At 41.6% G+C, this 20714-nt stretch overlaps 1 protein-coding gene across 1 annotated transcript in view; it reads left to right on the forward strand.

The window, feature by feature from the left end:
- The first annotated feature begins 4361 nt into the window (after positions 1-4361).
- Positions 4362-20714, forward strand: part of plch1 (phospholipase C, eta 1) — a 43354-nt gene continuing 27001 nt past the window's right edge. The window contains exons 1-6 of the mRNA XM_076735293.1: positions 4362-5178; positions 12477-12623; positions 15887-16130; positions 16359-16488; positions 19402-19572; positions 20191-20284. Coding sequence (XP_076591408.1) covers positions 4995-5178; positions 12477-12623; positions 15887-16130; positions 16359-16488; positions 19402-19572; positions 20191-20284 — 970 coding nt within the window. The 5' untranslated portion in view covers positions 4362-4994. The remainder of the gene's footprint in view (positions 5179-12476; positions 12624-15886; positions 16131-16358; positions 16489-19401; positions 19573-20190; positions 20285-20714) is intronic.

Consider the following 20714-nt stretch of genomic DNA (forward strand, 5'->3'; position numbering starts at 1 on the left):
GGAACATGCTCGCATCCTTTCAGCTGTGCTTTTTATCCAATTTCTTGTTATTTTTAATCTCTCTTTAACACTTTATTGGTGCAGACTGAATTGCGTCTGTGAATATGAGTATTTAAAACTGTCTCATACAAAAAGCTGGCATCAAATGTCTGATCACGGAGTTCCTGACTTAAATCAAAATCTCATGTCACATTTAGCGAATGTCTCAAAGTAAGTTGAAATGAAGATCCTTTTGGTATTGATACCAAGACATAGCTGCTGGCACTTTACATTTGCTCTTGCATCAAGGAAATATTTGATGTGAGTGTGAGACATCAGCTCCTAAAACATCTGGGATTCTTCAGGATGTCATTGGTATGAAGCTGCAGCTGCACAGTTTGCAACGAGAATTAGAAAGCAAATTATCCACAACTGTTGGCTTTTATTACATTTGCTTCCAGTCTTCCATTCAGCAGTTAATAAGCTCCCCAGAAGCTTGGTCCACTTAGTTACATAGTCAACACTTTTAGGCTTCTCCTGTGCCCTGAAATGAAGCACCGTGAAGGCAGTTACATTTTATTTCAAACGGTTGAGATCAGCAAGGCAGTCGGGCTCTGCTGCCAAAGATAATGTATCTCAATCGACTCACAGTCATCCAGCCTGGCTTTGGGAGGAAGAAAGAAGAAGCTTGAACATTACAGCAACAGTCAACATCAATATATACTGAATGTGCACTAAAAAACCCCCTTGCACACACACGTATACTCCCACACAGACACACAAACACACACACACACACACACACAAGCACACACAGATGCAGGCTTCAGTTCCCTCCTTTGATGTCAGTGCTGAACTCCTCCACTCGGGGAGCCCCCTGTAGCATCTTTGGTGAATGCATTATCATGCTGCAGTTGTCGTGTTTATTTTTATTCTGGTGCTGCTCTACACTCTGCACCCTGGGGGGACCTGGGAATCCATTTGTAGCATTGCCGACTTGAGCGCTGCCTTGAGCGCTCTTAATTAGGCGAAGTGAGTGAGTATGAGATAAGAGTGTGTGTGTTTCCCATTTCCCTGTGTTTCCTAACCTTTTATGTCGCTAATAAGAGGGTACACCAAAATATTTTCGACGTCCTCCATACAGGTTTTGTGTAATTAGCTTGCTTTAAAAGGTACTTATATTTGAATTTATCCCCCTAGGTGCCAATAGTTTAGACTCACAAGCATTATTCTACTGTAGGAAGTGAAGCTTTGAAGCTGTAAGAGTGAGGAAACACTGGCAATGAAAAGCTGCCATTTCATCAGCATGAATTAACTGTTTAACTGTTGCAGTCATTTATCAATATCACAGATGAATTCATGGAGGTTGTCTTAATGTTATGTGCAGTATTTATAGGCAGGAATTACAAGTTCAACCCAAAACATGAAAATGAGAAAAGAAAATCCTGAAAACCAAATGTCAGGAATCTACAGCCATGCTAGCGGCTCTGCAAGGCTCTGCTTGAGTTAAATGCTTACAATGACAATGCTAGCATGTTGATGTTTAGCAGGTATAATGTTTACCATGTTGATTTAGGGTGTTACCATGCGATTAAAGCACTAAACGCAAAGTGTAGCTCAGGCTGATGGGACTGTCACAGGTGTTTGGTTGTAATCCAAAGTATTTAACAAAATGAAATTTTGACCAGATGATTGCACTCTAGCACAATTCAGGAGATTAAAGCTATTACAATTCAGCCTCTGGGAACCATGGAGCACATATCACAGCAATCCATCAAGTATTGAGATATTTCAATAGTCAAAAGCCAACCTCATGGTGGCGCCAGAGAAAAAGTCAAAAGATTGCCCAAGTCATGAAGGCACATCATATGGAGACTCATCCAGTAGCTGTTAAGATATTTCAGTCTGGACCAAAGTGGCGGACCGATGGACCAACAGACAGATGGCCCAACAGGGGCATCCTTAGAGCCATCCTTCATGCATGGCCTTTATTAGATAGAAGCGACAGTAGAGAGATGACAGGAAGTGAGAGAAAGAAAGCCGGATTCAAACCAGGGCTGATGTGATTCATGGTTTTACCCCCTCAGCCACATGAGTGCCCCTGTTTGCTTTTTCCTTAAAGTGATGTCTTGTGGTTGTGTCAGTGATGACTGTTGTCTCTCAAGAGCAAAGACACAAGCAGCATGTTGTTTAGAAGTACTCCGAAACTATTAGCAAGTATAAGCCACCTGTTTTGTCATTGGGGTTAGAGGAGATGTTGAATTTTCTTAATCGGCTTCTTCCTGCAAGCAACTGGATCCTTCATGAGCCAAAGTTAGAACCATACTGGCTATGTGATATGATGTGAGATATTTCTGTATCTGTGCTCTTCTCTGCACCACTCAGAATTGAACAATATCACTGTAGGCTTGTTTGTTGTGTGCACACAATGCAGGCAATGAATGAAATTGTGGTTTGAGCATCGAGCTCCACTCGTTTCTGTGCCCCGTCTGCATGTAATCCCTGCATTCATGCAGGTTTCCTCTGTGTTTCCTTCCAATGGATTGGTGCATGGTGGATTAGAGACTCCAGCTGTCCCACAGGTAGGAATGTGAATGTCTGTCTATCTGCGTTAGTCCTGACTGACAACAGATTTCGGCTGTTTCTGTGCCCTCCACCTGTAATGCATGCTAGGAAAGGCTCCAGGCCTCCATGACCCTGAAGAGAGGGTAGAGCTCTCTGAAGTAAGGAGACAAATTGGATAAAGGAAACGTCACTTCATTATTTGTTCGTTATGCATGATTGCCATGCTTGAATAAATATGAACACGCGTCATCATCACACTGGTGGAGCAGCTCGTTCAAGCTCAGAGCTTTCTCAAATATGCTTCTGCAGTCTGTCCCACCATGGCCCAGCCTGATTTCCCTGCACATTTATCCATAAGTCATCATCAGTCCCAGAGCTGTTTGTCTGACTAAATTAATTTCATAAGCTGTTGAATGTCCCGAGAGGAACAGTGAAACAGGGTAGAGACTGGATGACATAACCCCAATTTCAGGAATATATGTAAGAAGAAGATGCGATGGGATTACATGAGGTGGCATTTGGGGTTTATCGTCTTCGATTTTCAACAGTACACTGATATTATAAATCTTTCTATCTGCTTATCCATTTTTCTAGTTTGATAGATTTTTTCTGACATGTGACCAAATTACTCATAGATTTTAAATGAAAAGGACCATTGAATATGAAGTTGTTAAATAAAAAGACCATTACTTGATGAACAGTAATGTGTATATTTCTGAAAAGTTGTAAAATGAACAATCCCAGAAATATAGGCCCCAGAATGGATGCACTGTATCAGTCTATTCAGACCAACAAAAGACAGTGATATTTAATAACCGCTCCCAGGTTATTGTGAGGAAACATTAATTCAATCCATTTTCTGATGTGATGACTTGAATTCACTAATTAGTCGACATCACTTGGGATCAGTCCCAGAGGAGACCACAGGTACGCTACAGAATGAAATCAATCATGGCTCGAGACTTGCATCCCTCTTGAGATCCATTTCTACCAGAGTGAAATTTTGCTTCCCCCTTTTTTTTTTTTTTGATGTTTCCAACGTTACATCACTGCTGCGTATTGCAGTTTAAAGCAGGATTAGTTCTGAGACCAGCTTTCCGATCCTTGATCTTAAATTTTCCGCCCGCTTGCTCATTGTTTTCTGGGTATGATTTTCCAACAGTGGGATAAAGGATTTTCAGAAGCTGACACTTAAATGTCAGTTTTTGCAAATGGAGCGTAAAGAGATGCTAAACGAAATTGTGTTTGCGTTGTGACTGCTCAGACCAACTCTCATCACAAATGCAGATGCAGGGCAGTTGATTTAAACTTAAACGTTTCACTCATTATTTTCTGAATTGTTTGAGCAATTGTTTGAGCAACCAGCCACCTGTTGTTACCTTTAAAGGGGATCAGAGGAGCTCATGTGATTGGTCATTAGTAAAACTCGCCCTGACTCCACCTGTTGATTCTGGATCACTTCTACTAATACGCTGCATTCAGCCTCTCTTCCACGTTGTGCCCAGCTGCGCCTAGATTGCACCAACCCCTGTGATCTCCAAAATCACAAAATTTGCTGCTTATGTCCATTTATGTCTCAGTCTGGAGATTTTGTTTCCATTTGTGCCCGCTTTCAGGAAATTAGGGCGCCATGGGTTTTTCATCAGCGTGAACTCATAATCTCCCTTTTATTAGGTATTGTCTTACTCCTAAATAATGGGCTGGCTGTGGGAAATAGAAAAGCATTTAGCACAAGATGGACAGATGTGCTGTCAGTGACTCTTCCTTTAGCACACACACACACACACACACACACACACACACACACACACACACACACACACACACACCAGCCCATTAAACCTCACTTTTAGTAGTGCATTATCATAAATGTTATGTCATCGTTCTTATCCTTGTATCCCACTGGTTGACCTTAATGAACCCAGCTGATATGTAGAGACACACATCTGCTGCCTTCTCCTCCTCCCCTTCTCCTCATAATCACTCCATAAACTGCACAACAATAACTGATCTGTCAAACGCTGAGTCTCACTCTGTGCATCAGAGTAGCATGTTGGCAGCCACGCCGCCACAGCGGCACAGGAGAGACGCGTGAACATCAGAGAGAGGTGGATGGGAAGAGCAAGAAGTGGGAGAGGGCAGCAGTTGACCAGAAGACAGGTGGAAATGTGTGTTGTGCTTTCAGAGAGAAGACAGTCAGATCAGAAGACAGCACAGAGGAGGATGAACAGCAGGGGTTTCCGTGTGCTTTCCTGTTATTTGGAGTGAGGAAGCTTTCTGTCTTAAGCCAGTCTGGAGTGTCCGTCAAGTCCGATGTGAGGAAAACCAAAAGTGTTTTTTTTTTTTTTTTTTTTTTTGCTCTGAGGTTTTAGCTACAGGTGGAGCTGAGTGTGTTGCATACTGGGACTGAACTGAGGAGGACTCCTACTGGCTTATTTTCTGCAGAGACAATGGAGGAAATGTTTCCTTCTCTTTTTGATCCCAAAGCATTATCTGCTCGTAAAGTAAGATCCAACTTTATTTATGGTCCTGAAAAATCGACGGTGGTGACTGTAGCGACGCTCCTGGCACGAAACGTCTACCATGTTGGTGGCACTGTGGCTGTGCCACAGAAATGCAGGCTTTCACAAATTGGTAAGTTAATGCGTGTGTGTCTGAGTCTAGACACTGTAATTGAGGGTGCCTAACAGAAGGAAACCCATTAAAACTAACAAATACAGGTGAAAGTCTTTAGCGCTGCATTTTCCACCTCTCACCACTTAAATTCACACATCTTGTCTAAAAACCCGTTCTCATGTTTCTGCTGCTGTGTAGGTTGTCTTCTGCAGACTGAATGTGTGCGTGTGCGTGGACAAACATCCTGCATATTGAACATATTGCTTACTGGTGCTATTTATAGCACAGGAAAAGAGCAGGAGCTCATGTTTATGTATCAGAATATCCCCAGGATGGTTGAATTGCTCACTTTCTGCTACCATAACTTTGAACCTGCAGGAAGCTTGTTTTAATGAGTTGTTGCTCATTACACGCAAGAGAAGACTTGTCTTGTTTGTGTGTTGATTTCTGTACATTTTGGCAATAATTATGTGTAAATGTCATTCATTATGTCCGGTGGACAGCCAGTCAACCAAAACTGAATCGCGTCTTGATTAAATTTCAGCACACAAAACAAACCCTCAGGTCATGAGCTCTAACAGGTAACAGAGCAGTAAGTGAAAAATTACACCTCCATCCAGACACTCTTATTTTGGTGCAATTGCTGTGTTTATTAGGTTTAATCAACAGTCGAGCTGGCTTGGACAGTTCATGTGGTGTTTCCTTATGTCACATGAATAGTGCATGAAAGATCAGGCAGATGCTGCTGAATATGAATTTTTGTAGTTATGAATAAATTATGCTAAATCGTTGGGCTGTGGTCCATTCCAGTCGTCACCCTCAGACCAAATCAGATCTCACGCAGAGCCCTTCAAGAATTGAAATATTAGCCCTACCTGATTACAACTGATTATAGAAATGAGGCTGCAGAGGGAGGAATCTTGCATCATGTCGGTATTAAAAATGACAGTTAAGATTGAAAATCATGAATGAGAACTGTTGTTGATTCTAACGGTTGCCGTGCCAGCCTGACCTTTATTGTATGGATCTGAATGAGGACGGGCTTCACAGAGGCGTCTCCATCACCTACCACATTAAAATATGTTTGAATTGCCTGGGCCTCTGTGGCAAGACAAAGCTTTGATGTGCTCTCTCTGCTCTGCGCCGACAGAGATGATGAGTTTTTACACGTGCACCCACATGCACATGAGTGCACGCACATAAACATAAACACACGCCAGCAAATGCAGACGCACAGACTCTATTTTGCTAGAAAGAAGTGGGAGCCAAAAGTATAGGTCAGATAGAGAAAAAAGATGCTTTACATATTTTTTAAATTCGCTTACCAAGCTGAAAATCACATTACTTTTACACTTGGGTGGAGTTGCTCTCGCAAAGCACAAAGCTTGGCACCTGGTTATAACCTGTGTATAAATGTCAGGTGGGTTTAAGAAGACACTGGATTCATTTTTTTGTCCTGCAAGACAGATACTGGAAGTCCAAACTGGACTGTACATTTAAATCCTCAGGCTCAGACGGTTTGAGCATTAATGCATGAGGGAAAAACCTACAAGAGATGGGAGTGACGATGTGAAGGGCACTGATCATTTGATTTGAACCATCACTGGTCTTTTGAGAGCCACTTACATCAGTTCTCATCTTTGATTGCAAGGCAGCTCCCCTCTCCCAGGCAGATATTAATGCCTGCTATCGCTTCTCCTTCAGCTTAACTAGGCTTGAGATTTGACTCTTCATGGTCCTTATCATGATGGAGAGCTGGACTGGGGGACGCCTGCAGAAATGTCAAGGACTAACATGGATAGATAGCCGACCATAGAAAACAAGGAAAAAAAAAGCGGAAGGAAAACCAACAGTAGAGGCTGTGTGGTGCTCTTTAAGTTGTGTTTTGTCCCAAAGAAACAGAAGCATATGAAGTGATACATGTGCATATCAGTCCTCTATTTATAGAGCGCTGCCTCAGACGCCGACTTACACATTCCCTTTTAGCTCTTTCTTGTGAAATATATCTGACTTCCTCTCGGAAAAAAAAACACTTTTACATATTTATACTCAAAGGCAATTGTGGTAGAACGAGCGTGTGCTCTCTGGTAGGTGTTTACTCACTGATTTATTGGGTTACATGTTCCCAGTGTTGCTGGAAACTTCTCCAGTCTGAGAGCAACATGTCTCTTCTCCGGAGCGGAGACCGTGAATATGAGCAACACAACATTTGACATTGACCGCCATTGATTTCCGTCGTTAATGAAGCTGTGAACTGCAGAAGTGGCTGGGTGCGATAAATAATGCAGCACGGCCCATTTTCTTGTTTCTGATTAATTCTTTTTTCCCAGAGTCTGTCTGTGTCATCAGAGTCCCATTATTTTCTGCAGCTCTCACCACAATGCACAGGACACATCAGCAGCAGATATGAGTTTGGATTAATCCCTGCAATATGATAAATAATGGAATAATTCATATGATAAATGACTTGAGAGCCAAAGTTGATAATGAAATGATGAAACTGATAAATAAATGTCACAATTTAGCATTTCCCCCCCGTCCTACTGACATTTGCAAGAACCAGAGAAACCACCACCGTCATTTATTGTCTAAAATCATTTTAAGTGCAACAGACTGCAGTTGTAGCTTTAAAGCTGCACTTGAAATGTTTTTATATCAACAATGGATCAATTTAATGTGAATGGGGTCATTCGTTGTTATGAGGCTCCAGAGAGGCATCACCCAACTCTGCAGTTTTCCTCATCTTTAAAGAGCTTTTCAGCATCTTTTGGCTCTTTTTTTTTTTTTTGGTTTTATGGCCCTGCTTATGAGGTTCGACTCTTTTTACTGACTCCAGTTTGTCTCTCACTAAAGAGAGTCACTCCAGTCACCCAGAGCTGTGTGAATCCCCAACTGGCCCCTGTGCTCACAGGACATGCACGCCATAGACGTCCCCCAGCTGAGTCAGCTAACTTCTGGTTTAGCCCTCTGCTTAGTTCAATGGGATAGAATATTTTAATCTTGTGGCTCCTCTTGATTTTCCAGGCATTGTTGAACCTGTTTAATTAAATTCTGATGGTAAAAGGAGTCACTGTATGTGGAAAAAAAATGCTTTTTGGGCCTGGTACTGTTCCTTGTAGGTGAGTGAGTGACTTGTGCAGCAGAGTCAGACCTTTGGCTCCGGGTTCAGAGGGTTAGGGTGGTGGAGACCAAAATCAGATGTAAAGCAAGAGTAAATACTGGACTTAAATTCATCAAGTTGACAGAAACACGCGTCCAAACGAATGCTAATGTTGCTTTGTGTCTGCTGAATGTAAAATATGCATGTGTTTGCTAAGACGTGCGATTCAACTTTAAATGCTCCGAATATGTTAGTGTTAGCTTGTTCAGCCAGCCCAAGAGGCAAAACACCCCCTAAAAAACTGCTTTAAACAGTTATACCAGAATGTAAATTTGTGTCGTTCAAGAAAAACAAACACTCGAGTTAATTTCACTTGTGACTGCTTTGTTGTATTTTAGAGGCTTTACATACCATTATTCATGTCAGATGTTGACATCAGTAATCCCCTGTACTTTGCATAAATACAAGTGTAGAAGCTTTGTGTTTTACAAGGTGACCTTTGCAAACCATTAGTCTCTGCGAAAAAGCAGATCTATCAATTATTCGAGAATAGACTCATTACTATTGCAAGCAAATTGCTGGGAGCGGGAAGAAATAGCAGTTACCTGGCTTGTATTTGCACAACCATGCAATAGACCTTTGGGTTACCGTAACCGTGAGCTGATCCTTCTCAGGGTGCCCTGTTGGAGACTAGTCGTGTTAAACCAATAGTGAGGTCTGTTATGGGCAAGATCCTTTAGGAATTAATTTCCCCAAGTTTAAAGTTTTATTTACACGGCTGCTTGTTTCTCTTCACACGTGCTCCATTGTGCTCTCAACACAGCAGGTTCTGTGACCATTAGTGCATTTATTTGCCATGCACCTTGGGAATACACAGGGCTCAGGATCATGTGCTTATATTTATGTGTGTGTGTGTTTCTGTGTGTTTAATACTATCCCTGGAGTGAGCATCTATGACTCAAAGAACTCACTGAATATTGAGAACAAAATTTGTGTCAATGCTAAGCCTCTCCTCAGGACAGATAGCCTCTTAACAAGTGCTCTGCTTGGTGTGTGTTCTTTTAAGTACACTTAAATATGTATTTTGGATCAATGAGAGGTTTGACTTTAGCTGTCTTTGAAGATAATCATCCATGTCCTCTCAAAACAGGAATTTTTCGGTTACTGTGTACACATATGTGTGTGTGCATGCTCCTGTGTGTCCTTATAAGGATAGAAAGATGACAAATGTCCTACAATTTAAGAGCATTTTGTTTTTTCTCATTTTTCCAAGGGCCCAATAAATGTTTCAGTTTTAACCCCCAAAGACATTTTCCATGCTTGTTTTCTAACATGGTTTTGATTTCATGCAGAAAATAACAAATCTGATTACACGCATTTATACATTTCTATATTTAATTGTAGGAAACAATCACCTAACCCTTTTCACATATCATTTATGTGTGGTTCAAATATGGAAGTCAGTGCTCTTTGCTGTTGAGTTTATTTGCTTTATTGATCCAAAACATGTGCCATGGGGACCCTGAGCAGTGCTCCACGCCATCAGTTAGATAATTGTTTGAAGGATTAAGATTGGAGTTATGGTGCATTAAAGGCTTGTAGTCACACACACGGTATGGTGTGTGTCTGTTCATATGGTTTCTTTTCAGTCTCTGCTGCTCTAAACTGTGAATTCCCAGCAGGTTGAGGAGTTAAAGGTCAAAGAGGTGTGCTATTCCCTGTAATACACACTTCCCTTTTAGCAGTTTGAGAGTGCACACGTTGAGTTGTTGATATCTTAAACCTCTCCTAGCTGCAAGCAGTGGTGTGGCCTGGTGTTATGTAACAGATCAATGCAGCATCCTAAATCTTTGTAAGCTGCTTTTGTATGTATGCGTGTTCATATGTGTTTAGTGCTGTGCTTTAAAGGGCCACTATTTACTTGTCATGGGAAGTACTAATGTCTTCTGTTGCTCTTTTCTGTATCAAGGTTATTTTATTTCGCATTTATGGAGTAGGAATCTATAACGGACTGCATTACAAACTAACTTTGGAGGACATGGACATTTAAAAGACAGGGACCCAGCTGTTTTGGAGCTCCATATATCTCAATCTCTGCTAATTTGATTTGACCATTCTTATTTTTAATCTGTTATTCTCTCCTGCTTCCCCCAGTTTTATGGAAGTAGTACAGTATTAAATCATTGAAGTTCCCATTAGATATAATTTAAGGATGGATTTGGATTTGGACTCAATAGCAGACACGCAGACAGGGAGCAAGGGTAAAATAGGAATTGACTTGAATGGATAATGAAAGGAGACTCCAGGTATGCAGGAAACTATTAGCTGGAAAGTCCTGAGAACAGCAGGTGAGGCACAAGGTACTTAGGTGGAGAGCAGTTCAGAGATACGCTGGAGCGCACTGAGCAAAAAGAAAAAAGACAGAGGAGATCAAGCACTGGTAATTCACACAAGAGAAACTAAATATGGACTCGCAGGTAGCACTAGTAAAAACAAACAGACAAACAAACCGAGCCCTCTGCAGTCCACCGTCTTTATGCTGTGCTTGATTGTGATGAGTCCCAGCTGTGTTGGAGCCGCGTCCCAGCCACCTGGAGGACCACACCCAGCCTCTGCCAAAAAAGGACACACAGGAAGCAAAGCCCCACACCTCTCCATGGTACACAAGAAAATAACTGAATTTCCACCACAGATGATATGTCATTCCTATGGGAAATGTGTGATTACTCCTGAGCACTGGAGGCTGGTCATATCATCCTCAAAAGTTTGCTTATCAGTCATCACATCTCATCATAAATTGCCTATATATAAAGGCCCACACTTTCTCTGACTTTTACCTAAAGAAGACACTTGAAGCGTTAGCAGTCAGGAAAAAAGGAAGTGAGAACAAACAAGCAGTGTGCAAGTATTTCTTCTTTCATTGTTTTTTTAAATGATGGCTAAAAACGTCTTTTGGCAGACTTAACCTGATCTATGTGACACTAAGGAAGAGAAGAAGAGTCGCTAGTATTTTATATAATTGAAACAGGCAATTCACTCTTCAATGATCCGTGTCTCTGACGCACTGTGCTTGAACTGATATTCAAGAGAGTCGTGAAGAGAGTGGGACTCACTTTATGTATATAAAAAAACAGGTGCAGCCTCTGATGGTAAGATATTGTTCTGTGTCTGGACGCCTGAATACCTCACAGCCAAGATAGTACCCAGTGAAATCTATTGATCAAATATGAACACATCTTCACATGATTTGCTGTTTGATAAAGTGTTTGTGTTTTAGGCTCATTGTGCACTGTAAAGACACTACTGATTCACAATAAAGCCATATTGCATGCATACATGAAAACGTGCTGCACGCATAGCCAAACACTTGCACAGACACAGACACAAGCATTCATTGCACACTCCACTAATGAGGATGGAAATCTCGCTCTCTGCTGTCATCCGTGTCTGTATCCCTGCCACCAGCTGTCAGAAAAAGTAAAAAGTTTGAAGTTTCGTCTTTTATCCTCTCGATGCTGGACAGTTCCAGGCAATCAAACACAAAGTCACTTCTCACCATCATTTCAGTCCCTCTGTTCTTTTCAGAACACTCCACCATTATTTTACTTTTCCTCCCACGCTTTTGGTTGTTTCAGCCATCTTTAAGTGAACCTTCACCTGAAGATGACTACCTAAAATTGAGTATATGATGTACATACATGCTGTACACTGCAGCACAACAGTGCATTGCATGAGTACAACCACTGTCAACAACAACACTCTGCTTTCTTTTATAATTTAGGGTGAATCGATATTTAAATCACTGCAAGATTAAAACACTACATTTTGTGCAGCCTAGCTTCCACCTGCCTCAGCATGAGGTGGAGACTTTTTCGGGAACAGCATGCAGGCCCTCTGTGAAACTTAGAGGCACACATGAGCTCTGTCTCCCTTTAGAAGATCTCCCTCCTTCTTCCCTCTCTCCGTTGCTCTCAGCAGCAGGTCAGTGGGTAACAGAAAAGCAGCCCTGTGCCTTCACACAGTAGCATCTCTGTTGCAGTTTGGACTCTGACCCACATCAGCTGCCGGCTGCTCCGCTAATTGTGCAACACTGTGACACTTTGCCTCGCTTCTTCCTGAGAAAAGACAAATAAAGCCAGACACCTGTTCCCTTTGTGTTATAATATAGTGCTCCACTGACCCCAGTGTTTGCGCTTGTTTGTTTCTTCGTCTGCAGTGGAGCGATGCATGAGTGTGATGCAGTCCGGGACACAGATGGTAAAGCTGAAGGCAGGATCCAAAGGGCTGGTGAGACTCTTCTACCTGGATGATCATCGCTCCTGCATTCGCTGGAAGCCCTCACGCAAGAGTGAGAAGGCCAAGAGTGAGTATGCATGGGCACGCACACACACACACACACACACACACACACACACACACACACACACACACACACACACACTCACACACACACACACACACACACACACACACACACACACACACACCTGCATGCACGCACAGATAGAAAAGCACACATGCAGTCAGTCACTGTCTCCTGCAGTCTCTCATATGATGCTGCTACAGTTTATTAACATCCTGATTACACTTAAAGGACATCGTTTCCTTATATCAATCATTCAGAATAATTAAATTATTCTACATTGAGTTGGTTTGTAGAGGGGCAAAAAACGCGAGCAGTCAGCAACAAAACCCGAGGTTTGACAACCTTATTTAGAAGAGAAAACTAAGGCAAATGTTAAAATTGTTAAACACTGGAAGCATCTATCACACTGTACGGACTGACTGCCTCTTCTAACTTTGACCCACTGTACTTGCCGTAGTCTTGTACTCACACTTTTTCTGGACAATGACAACCAAGACTCCTGGAAACTCTGTTTACATCTAATTTGAGAAAGAATTAAATTTTTATCAACATTGACTAAAGAAATTCCAGAGACACTGAATGTATTGGCAATGAATTGCATTTGTTTTCCCCTAAAATTTTCTTGCAAAACAATACGTGCTCGCAGCATCAACAACACTGTTAAAATTTTTATGGTTATGTTGAGTCCTGCACATTGTTGGTCTGATTTCCCTACTGGACTTCACTGCAGCAACTTTGGCGAGTGCAATGTTTTCATTACCCTAGAAATGCTAGAAATGTTGGCCAAAGCTACAAAAATAATTAACAATGAACTGGATTTATTCTTTTTAAACTTACATAATGATACTAATGCTCTTATTTTTGTACCATCTAAGTGCCACAAAGTGCTTTGCAGATTGTCTGCTATTTTTTCCTCGAATGTCGTTTGAATTTCTAAAATCTGAGTCAGCCACACTCCTCTGCCTCTGAGGGGATTATCATTCTATATTTCATGTCCCCCACAAAGCATCATTGTCACTTTTCCCCCTTCTAGTTTTATGTATCAACCTACTGAGGCATTCATCTGTCTATGGACCTGTCCTTACATGTGTATAAGTGAAAGTGTGGTGGTTTGTTTGTGTGTGTGTGTGTGTGTGTGTGTGTGTGTGTGTGTGTGCATTAGATAAGCCTCTTAGATCCTCTCCATTGACACGATTAAGAGAAACACACAACAGCTGCCCAGTTAGTTCCTTGAATGTGTGTGTGTGTGTGTTATCTGTCTGAGCAGGATCAAAATAAGGCTGCCATATTGTTACTTTCAGTCAGAGCAGAATCGCTGAGATGAGATTATGTAAAGGGGGGGGGGGGGGGGGGGGGTAACGGGGAAACAGACATGCATAACTTTGAAATGGATTATGACAAATTGGAGATAATTGAGTAAAATCATCATGTCAATAATTCCTTAATCAATTAATTAAACATAATGCTGTTTCCCAAGACATGAAGGTTGGTTGTTCTGAGGAAAACACATTAGTGCATTGATGAGAGTCAACAATGAATTGTTTTTAATTGACACCTTTAACAGCGTGTTAATGAGACAGAGACAGACAGAGCATATGTGTGAATGTAGGACAGGACATCGTTCACTGCAGGCTGTTTCTCTCTCCTAACAAAGAATCACAGATAGCTGAGTTTATGCTCCAATCTCATTTGACCGTGATGTGTGCTTTTACACATGATGGAGGAAAGTGGAAAAAGTGCAGAGCTTGCATAATTTTCTTCATGCCCATTTTTCAGTGAGCTACTCAAGATTATTTGATAGTTTACACTGATTATTCTACCTGCTTAGTTATACAAACACTTGGCTGCAGAATTAAAGGCTGGTGAAACTCTTTTACACATCCTATGCAGCATTTTACTAAAAAGCAATGTTCCCTCTCATTTGTCACTGATGGCCCACTAGCAGTGGTTATGTAGCCCCCAGCTATTAACAGTGTGCAGGATGTGAGGTGGGGTCCATGTAGTGACCATGGTTATCAAGTGTAAATTTGAGGTCATTGTTTTGTGGACTGCTGTTTTGATTTTGGTGTCAGAAATGATCATATTCGAGTGAGGGGGTGAGGCTGGGGAGGATATGCAATGCTTTACCTCAGTAGCGAATCGTCAGTCACGTCAAAGTAACCACAATGTAAAGCATATTCTGCTTTATCATCTATTTTAAAGAGGACCATGATTTACAAAATGAACATCATGCTGTATTGAAGAAAACTTGAAACTAGCGATTGAGACCATAAACTCATCAGGAAGCTGTTTACTGAGGTAATAAATCAGGTGATATTTTTCTCACTCCCTCATAAGCTTCAATACAATAGGGCTTCACTTTGCAGCCAGGGGAGTCGCCCCCTGCTGGCCATTAGAAAGAAAGCAGGTTTAAGGCATTTCTGTATTGGCTTCATGTTTCAGACCGAGAGGCTCCATCCAGTATTTACACAGTCTATGGGTCACGAGTGTCTCTCTCCTCTCTATCTGTGTTATGGATGTATAAAGAGCGACAGGTCTGTGTGTCTGTTTGACCAAGGGCAGGGCTGAGCCACACACACACACACACACGCACACGCAGAGTTGAGGGGCCGCAGCGGACAGGATGAAGCTTTTGCTTTGGCTGCATTCACATAAAATCCAGCAATGCGGCAACTTCCCGCAGGGTTGTGGGGAGGTGGGGGTGTGTATATTTGTGCTTTAGAGCGTAGCCACTGTGAAACAATTAGAAAAATTAAGTTTTATGTCTGATTCACTGTTAAGGCGGCTTCCTCTCGTCACTCTCTCTTTGCTTGTTAGGCCTTGAATGGTGTGTTTCAAACAACAACAGGCAGATCTTGCATAGCATGCCGTTACCTTTTGTCAAAGACCCAGTGATTTTCTAAAGCTTTGCAAATGGTAACCAAACAGGAGTACATCACATGCATTAATACACATTTGGCGTTCAAGTGAGTTTTTACACCAGTGGGGTGTTGTGTGTAGGAGCTCATGGATGTGTTTTTAATGACAGCAATGAAGGTCACTGGTTAAGAGGCATTTACTGCAACAAGCTTCAGCTACACAGTCAATATTTACTGGTAGGATAAATTCAATGTTGGCTTTAGTCTTTGTAACAGAATACCACCAGTCTCTTCGTTTACGCTGCGATTAACTACAGACAGAAATCATTAATGAGTCCTGCACTTTATTGTTCACTCTAATCAAACCGCCTTCTTTCCCACCCCGCCTCCTCTTTCCATCAGTCACCATCGATTCGCTGTACAAAGTGACAGAGGGCGGTCAATCAGACATCTTCCATCGGCATGCAGACGGCAGCTTCGACCCGGCCTGCTGTTTCACAGTGTACCATGGAAACCACATGGAGTCCCTCGACCTGGTGACTTCAAATGCAGAAGAAGCCAGAACCTGGATAACTGGCCTCCGCTACCTGATGGCCGGGATCAGTGATGAAGACTCGCTGGCCAAACGGCAGCGTACTCACGACCAATATCCTTTAAAAAAAAAAAAACTTAGAGATTTTTTTTTTCTCAGCTCATATCGCTCATCAAATATGCAGCACTACTAGACTGCAAGTGACATTTTATTGTTATATTTTGACATATTTTTGTTATATTTACATTCACCTCTCGCCCAGCACTCTTGGATAGAGTCTGGGGTATTTGTACTCACATAACGCACATGATACACATGTATTCTCCTTAACGTGTGTGTGACGTGGCTGAAGCAGACGTTTGAGGAGGCAGATAAGAACGGAGATGGACTCCTGAACATTGAAGAGATCTACCAACTTCTCCACAAGCTCAATGTCAATCTGCCACGCAGGAAGGTCAAACAAATGTTTCAGGTATTTCAGTCCCTGTCATCTTTACGTAAGCTAATAGGTTGCTAATCATGCATCTAAATAGGGCAAAAACCATGCAGACTTAAAAAGGCAATCACTATTTTACATCTCACAACTTCACTAACTTGCATTTTGAGGCATCACCACATCAGTGAAAAGAAACTCATTACCAAAACATTCACATACATATATCAAGCCCTCTGCTAAATAAAAAAAGAGCTTTGCTTTCATTTGAACACATTAAATTCCTTATGCATAAATATTTTAGATCGCTGACATCACATTACTGTTGCATTTTTTATTTTTACGTGCATTTGTGTTATTCGAATAAATGTGCAAGGAATATTTCATATGTTCATAGACCAGAGAGGCACTTTTAGAGGAAAAGGATGCAGCAGTGTGAGGAGAGGGCTGCTTCAATTTTTAAAGCAGAAGTCACATTTAGTAATGTCAGGGTCTTACCGGCTTCTCTAATGTGGGTTATGGCGTGCAGTAACACAGCGCGGCGTTTAATGACACTGACCGTATTCACTTGCAGTGTCTGAAACAATTGCAGGCGTGAGTGCGGCGCTGCAAAGACAATTACAGGAAGGTTTGATTCACAGCTAGAAAAAAATAGGCAACTGCCACAGGGCCCCAGACCCCTCCGGGGGGCCTCAAAACTTCACTACTTGGATCATTTTAAGAGTGACCCTGTTTGAAAATCTAGTTTAAAGACCTTAATAATTTTAGCTTGTAATGAACTTGCACAATCCGTCTTCCTAAACAGATTAGTGTTTGTGGGGATGGGAGCGGTACGGGCCCACCATCAGATTCTTGCTCTGCAACACGCTAACAGGTTTATTTATGTCATAAAATAGTAATCCAAGTCTTTTATTTATGCTCCAAACTGCAGCAGGTTTTTCAAGATTTAAATATCTCTCATCTTAAAACTCATCACATTTGATAAAACTATCCAACACAGTGTCCCCTGAGAGCCTCCTCGTCTCCACCCCCCATAGTTTAGGGTTGATTTCAAAGTGCTTATCTCTTCATAATGGGCTAATTAGTAATTTCGCAGCATAAAATAATCCACTCTTTGGGTTTAGCTCACATAGGAAATGCCATTAATTTATCTCCCTCCACTTAAGAGCTGGCAGACAACAGCGTGGCCATCTGAACAGCTCGCCCAGTTGCTTAAAATACCGTGAAAGTCTTTGTTTTCTGTCCATGCATTTCTGATGAAGACCATCACAGCCATTTATCCTGCTGGTTGTGTGTGGATTCTGTCTGTGATCGAGTCCCCGATGCACATAGTGAGCTCATTATGGGAGTGTGATGGAAGCATTAGCTGGTATTATTAGATTTGGTGTGGAGTCGGTGAGATCCAGGTAATATGAGACGCTGGATCCCGGCGAGCGCACGGTGTGAGGTGGCAGGACAGAACGAGCAGCGAGCCGTGCTGTGTGCGACCTCAGGCAACATGTCATGAGATATGAGGTTAGGGAAGAAAAAAACTGGTTTCAGAGGTAATGTGTTTTTTGTCATGAAGACTGGCACAGCGTGTGCGCCTGTGTGTGAATTTTTTGTTCGTATCTGCGTGAAAGAAATATGACAAGAGATGGAGAGGAAGAAGATGAGGCAGCTGTGCTCTTGCGCACATTTAATTTTACACCATGCATACATCGACCAATATATTGACATAGATGATACTGGCTTATCGCTTACAGTCATTTTAGGCCATTTTTTATGAGCAGATAATCAGACTGACGTTCCATTATGTTTTACTTCCCTCATTCAGTTCATTTTAGCTGATTTCTTGTTAGCAGGGAAGGTCAGTTTGTATTTGTGCATTGAACAGTATGATGACACGCGGCTATCTTCATCACTACATCGACCTCCTCTCATAGGATAGGATGCTCCAGCTCAGACATATCGTGAAAAGAAACTACAGTGAAGTAGATTTCAAACGCCTCATAGGTTGCATTTTTCTATAATGCGCTGAGCTGTGGAGGTAGATAGATTCACAGATGGGAAGAACTGTGCAAAGCCAAACGTGTCACCTTCAACAGCAGCTTTATTAGTAGTGACAGACACGCCATCAGCACAAGAGTAAACCCATCCCTGCATCCACACTGGGGAGGATGGCATCAGTAGAACATACAGCGGCATTCACAGTGAGTGAAGTGTGGAATCAGTGGACCACAGTAACACCTTCAACAATGCAGGAACACACATAACATGAAACTTATAGAAATCCACAAGTCCTACAGAGGTGAATATATATTAGTATTTGCTATTTTTTCTTATTTCACTTGCAATATTGGTTTTATTTTTTTGTATTTATGGAGTTTACAGTGATGTATTATTAATGTATATTTATGCTTACTGTCATCATTGATTATTATGTTTTTTTGTTCCACCTTAAATTATTTATTAAGATAAGATAAGATGAGACTTTATTTATACCACGCTGGGGAAATTCACTTCTTAGAGCAGCTGAATAAAAAAAGGAGAGAGCTCGAAAAAACAAGTAGAAGAAAATAAGAATAAAAACAGAAGGCTATGTGCATAATATACAAAGAGTTTAAAAATGAATAATGTCAATATTATTCAATAAATATTAATACATATTAACCAAATTTTAGGGCTTTGTGGTAAAATTGTTTCTGGGTTGTTTTTATGTTTAAAGAAATTCATTATTTTATTGACAGATCTGTTATGGCTTCCCAAATTTAGCAAGGTCGAGCTCTCATTAGCATTCATGTCACATTTTCCACTTAAAAACACTATTTCACTGCTTGTGTTCAGTTTTTAAAGCAAAGTGTAAATCACACTGCGAGCCATGATGCTTGTTTTTCTACTGTTGCCGTAACCATCAAAAATGAAGAGCTTGAGATGTGTCACCGATCACACATCACTTCCTCACCCCCACAGGAAGCAGACACGGACGATCAGCAGGGCACCCTGACGTACGAGGAGTTCTCCGTCTTCTACAGGATGATGTCTCTGAGACGGGACCTCTTCCTCCTGATGATGGCGTACAGTGACAGGAAGGACCACCTGACCGCGGAGGAGCTGGCCAACTTCCTGCGCAACGAGCAGAAGGTGAGAGGTCACACTGGTTTTCGGGTTAGAGCCGATGAAATGCTCAGACGATGATGTTAAACTTGGCACATTTTTTCATGATCAGGTGTCCAAACTACTGTCTCTCCAATCAGCCGTTTCAGTTTGAGATGCACAGAGAAGATGATGATCTATATTCCCGTTCTTCCTCTGCTTAGTCTAACATGTAACTGCCTCTGTCTCAGCTGTCTGCCCAGAGGAATCTGTGCTCCACTAAGCGAATCTATCACTCCTAAAATTGGTTTGTCTCATGGGTGCCCTTTCATTGCTGTCTGCAGTTTTTTCTTTGCTGCTTTTTGTCAGGGGTTTTTCTTTGTGTTTCTGACACACTCTTTTCTTTCTTACACAGCAATGGTGTCATTTCTCATCATGCTGTATTTACCGTCTCCTGCCTGTGATGCTCCATATTTAAGCTGCTCTCTGACTGTCTCCCTTGCTTGACATGGCTGACAATTAGATTAATAGCAGCTGGAATGTGTTAGAAAAATGGGAAAACATTCTGACATCATCTAGCATTTACACTGGGATTAGCTATTTATTTAATACAAAGAGTCTAGACAGGATCTTTAAGTGGGTTATGTTCGTCTTTTTTTTCCATAGATGACCAGTGTGACTCCAGAGTATGTTGCAGAGATCATTGACAAGTTTGAGGTGTCTGATGAAAATAAACAAAGAGGCGTGATGGGGATTGAAGGTAACTCTCTGCTGTTTCTCTTTCTTCTTTCACTTTCTTTTATTTTCACTCCCTCAAGTCTTTCCTTTTTTCATCTTGGGCTCAGCCATTCTTTCTCTTTTCCCCTCCCTGTAGCTGTCATGCCAAACCATTAGTTTGCAAATGACTGTGATTTTGATTGATTGCTTACCGTCCTCTGAAAACAGGCCTCAAGAGCAGGTATTAATAGTTTATGCCATTGAGAGTTTTTCGAGAGGTGTCAGCCTGCCTGAGAAGAATCAGATTGTGTGGTTTGTGATTGTGAGACATTGGCTGGTGCACAAAATGAATGCTATTTGTTCACACCGTTGTAAACGCTGAATGATAAATGGTGCACAAAGTGTGATTTATGATGAACATGTTAATTAAACAAGCTTGTTTTTTTTTTAATCATTCTGTAATGCATACAGCT

The sequence above is a fragment of the Chaetodon auriga genome, chromosome 7 (assembly GCF_051107435.1).
Source record: "Chaetodon auriga isolate fChaAug3 chromosome 7, fChaAug3.hap1, whole genome shotgun sequence".
NCBI classification, from domain to species: Eukaryota; Metazoa; Chordata; class Actinopteri; order Chaetodontiformes; family Chaetodontidae; genus Chaetodon; species Chaetodon auriga.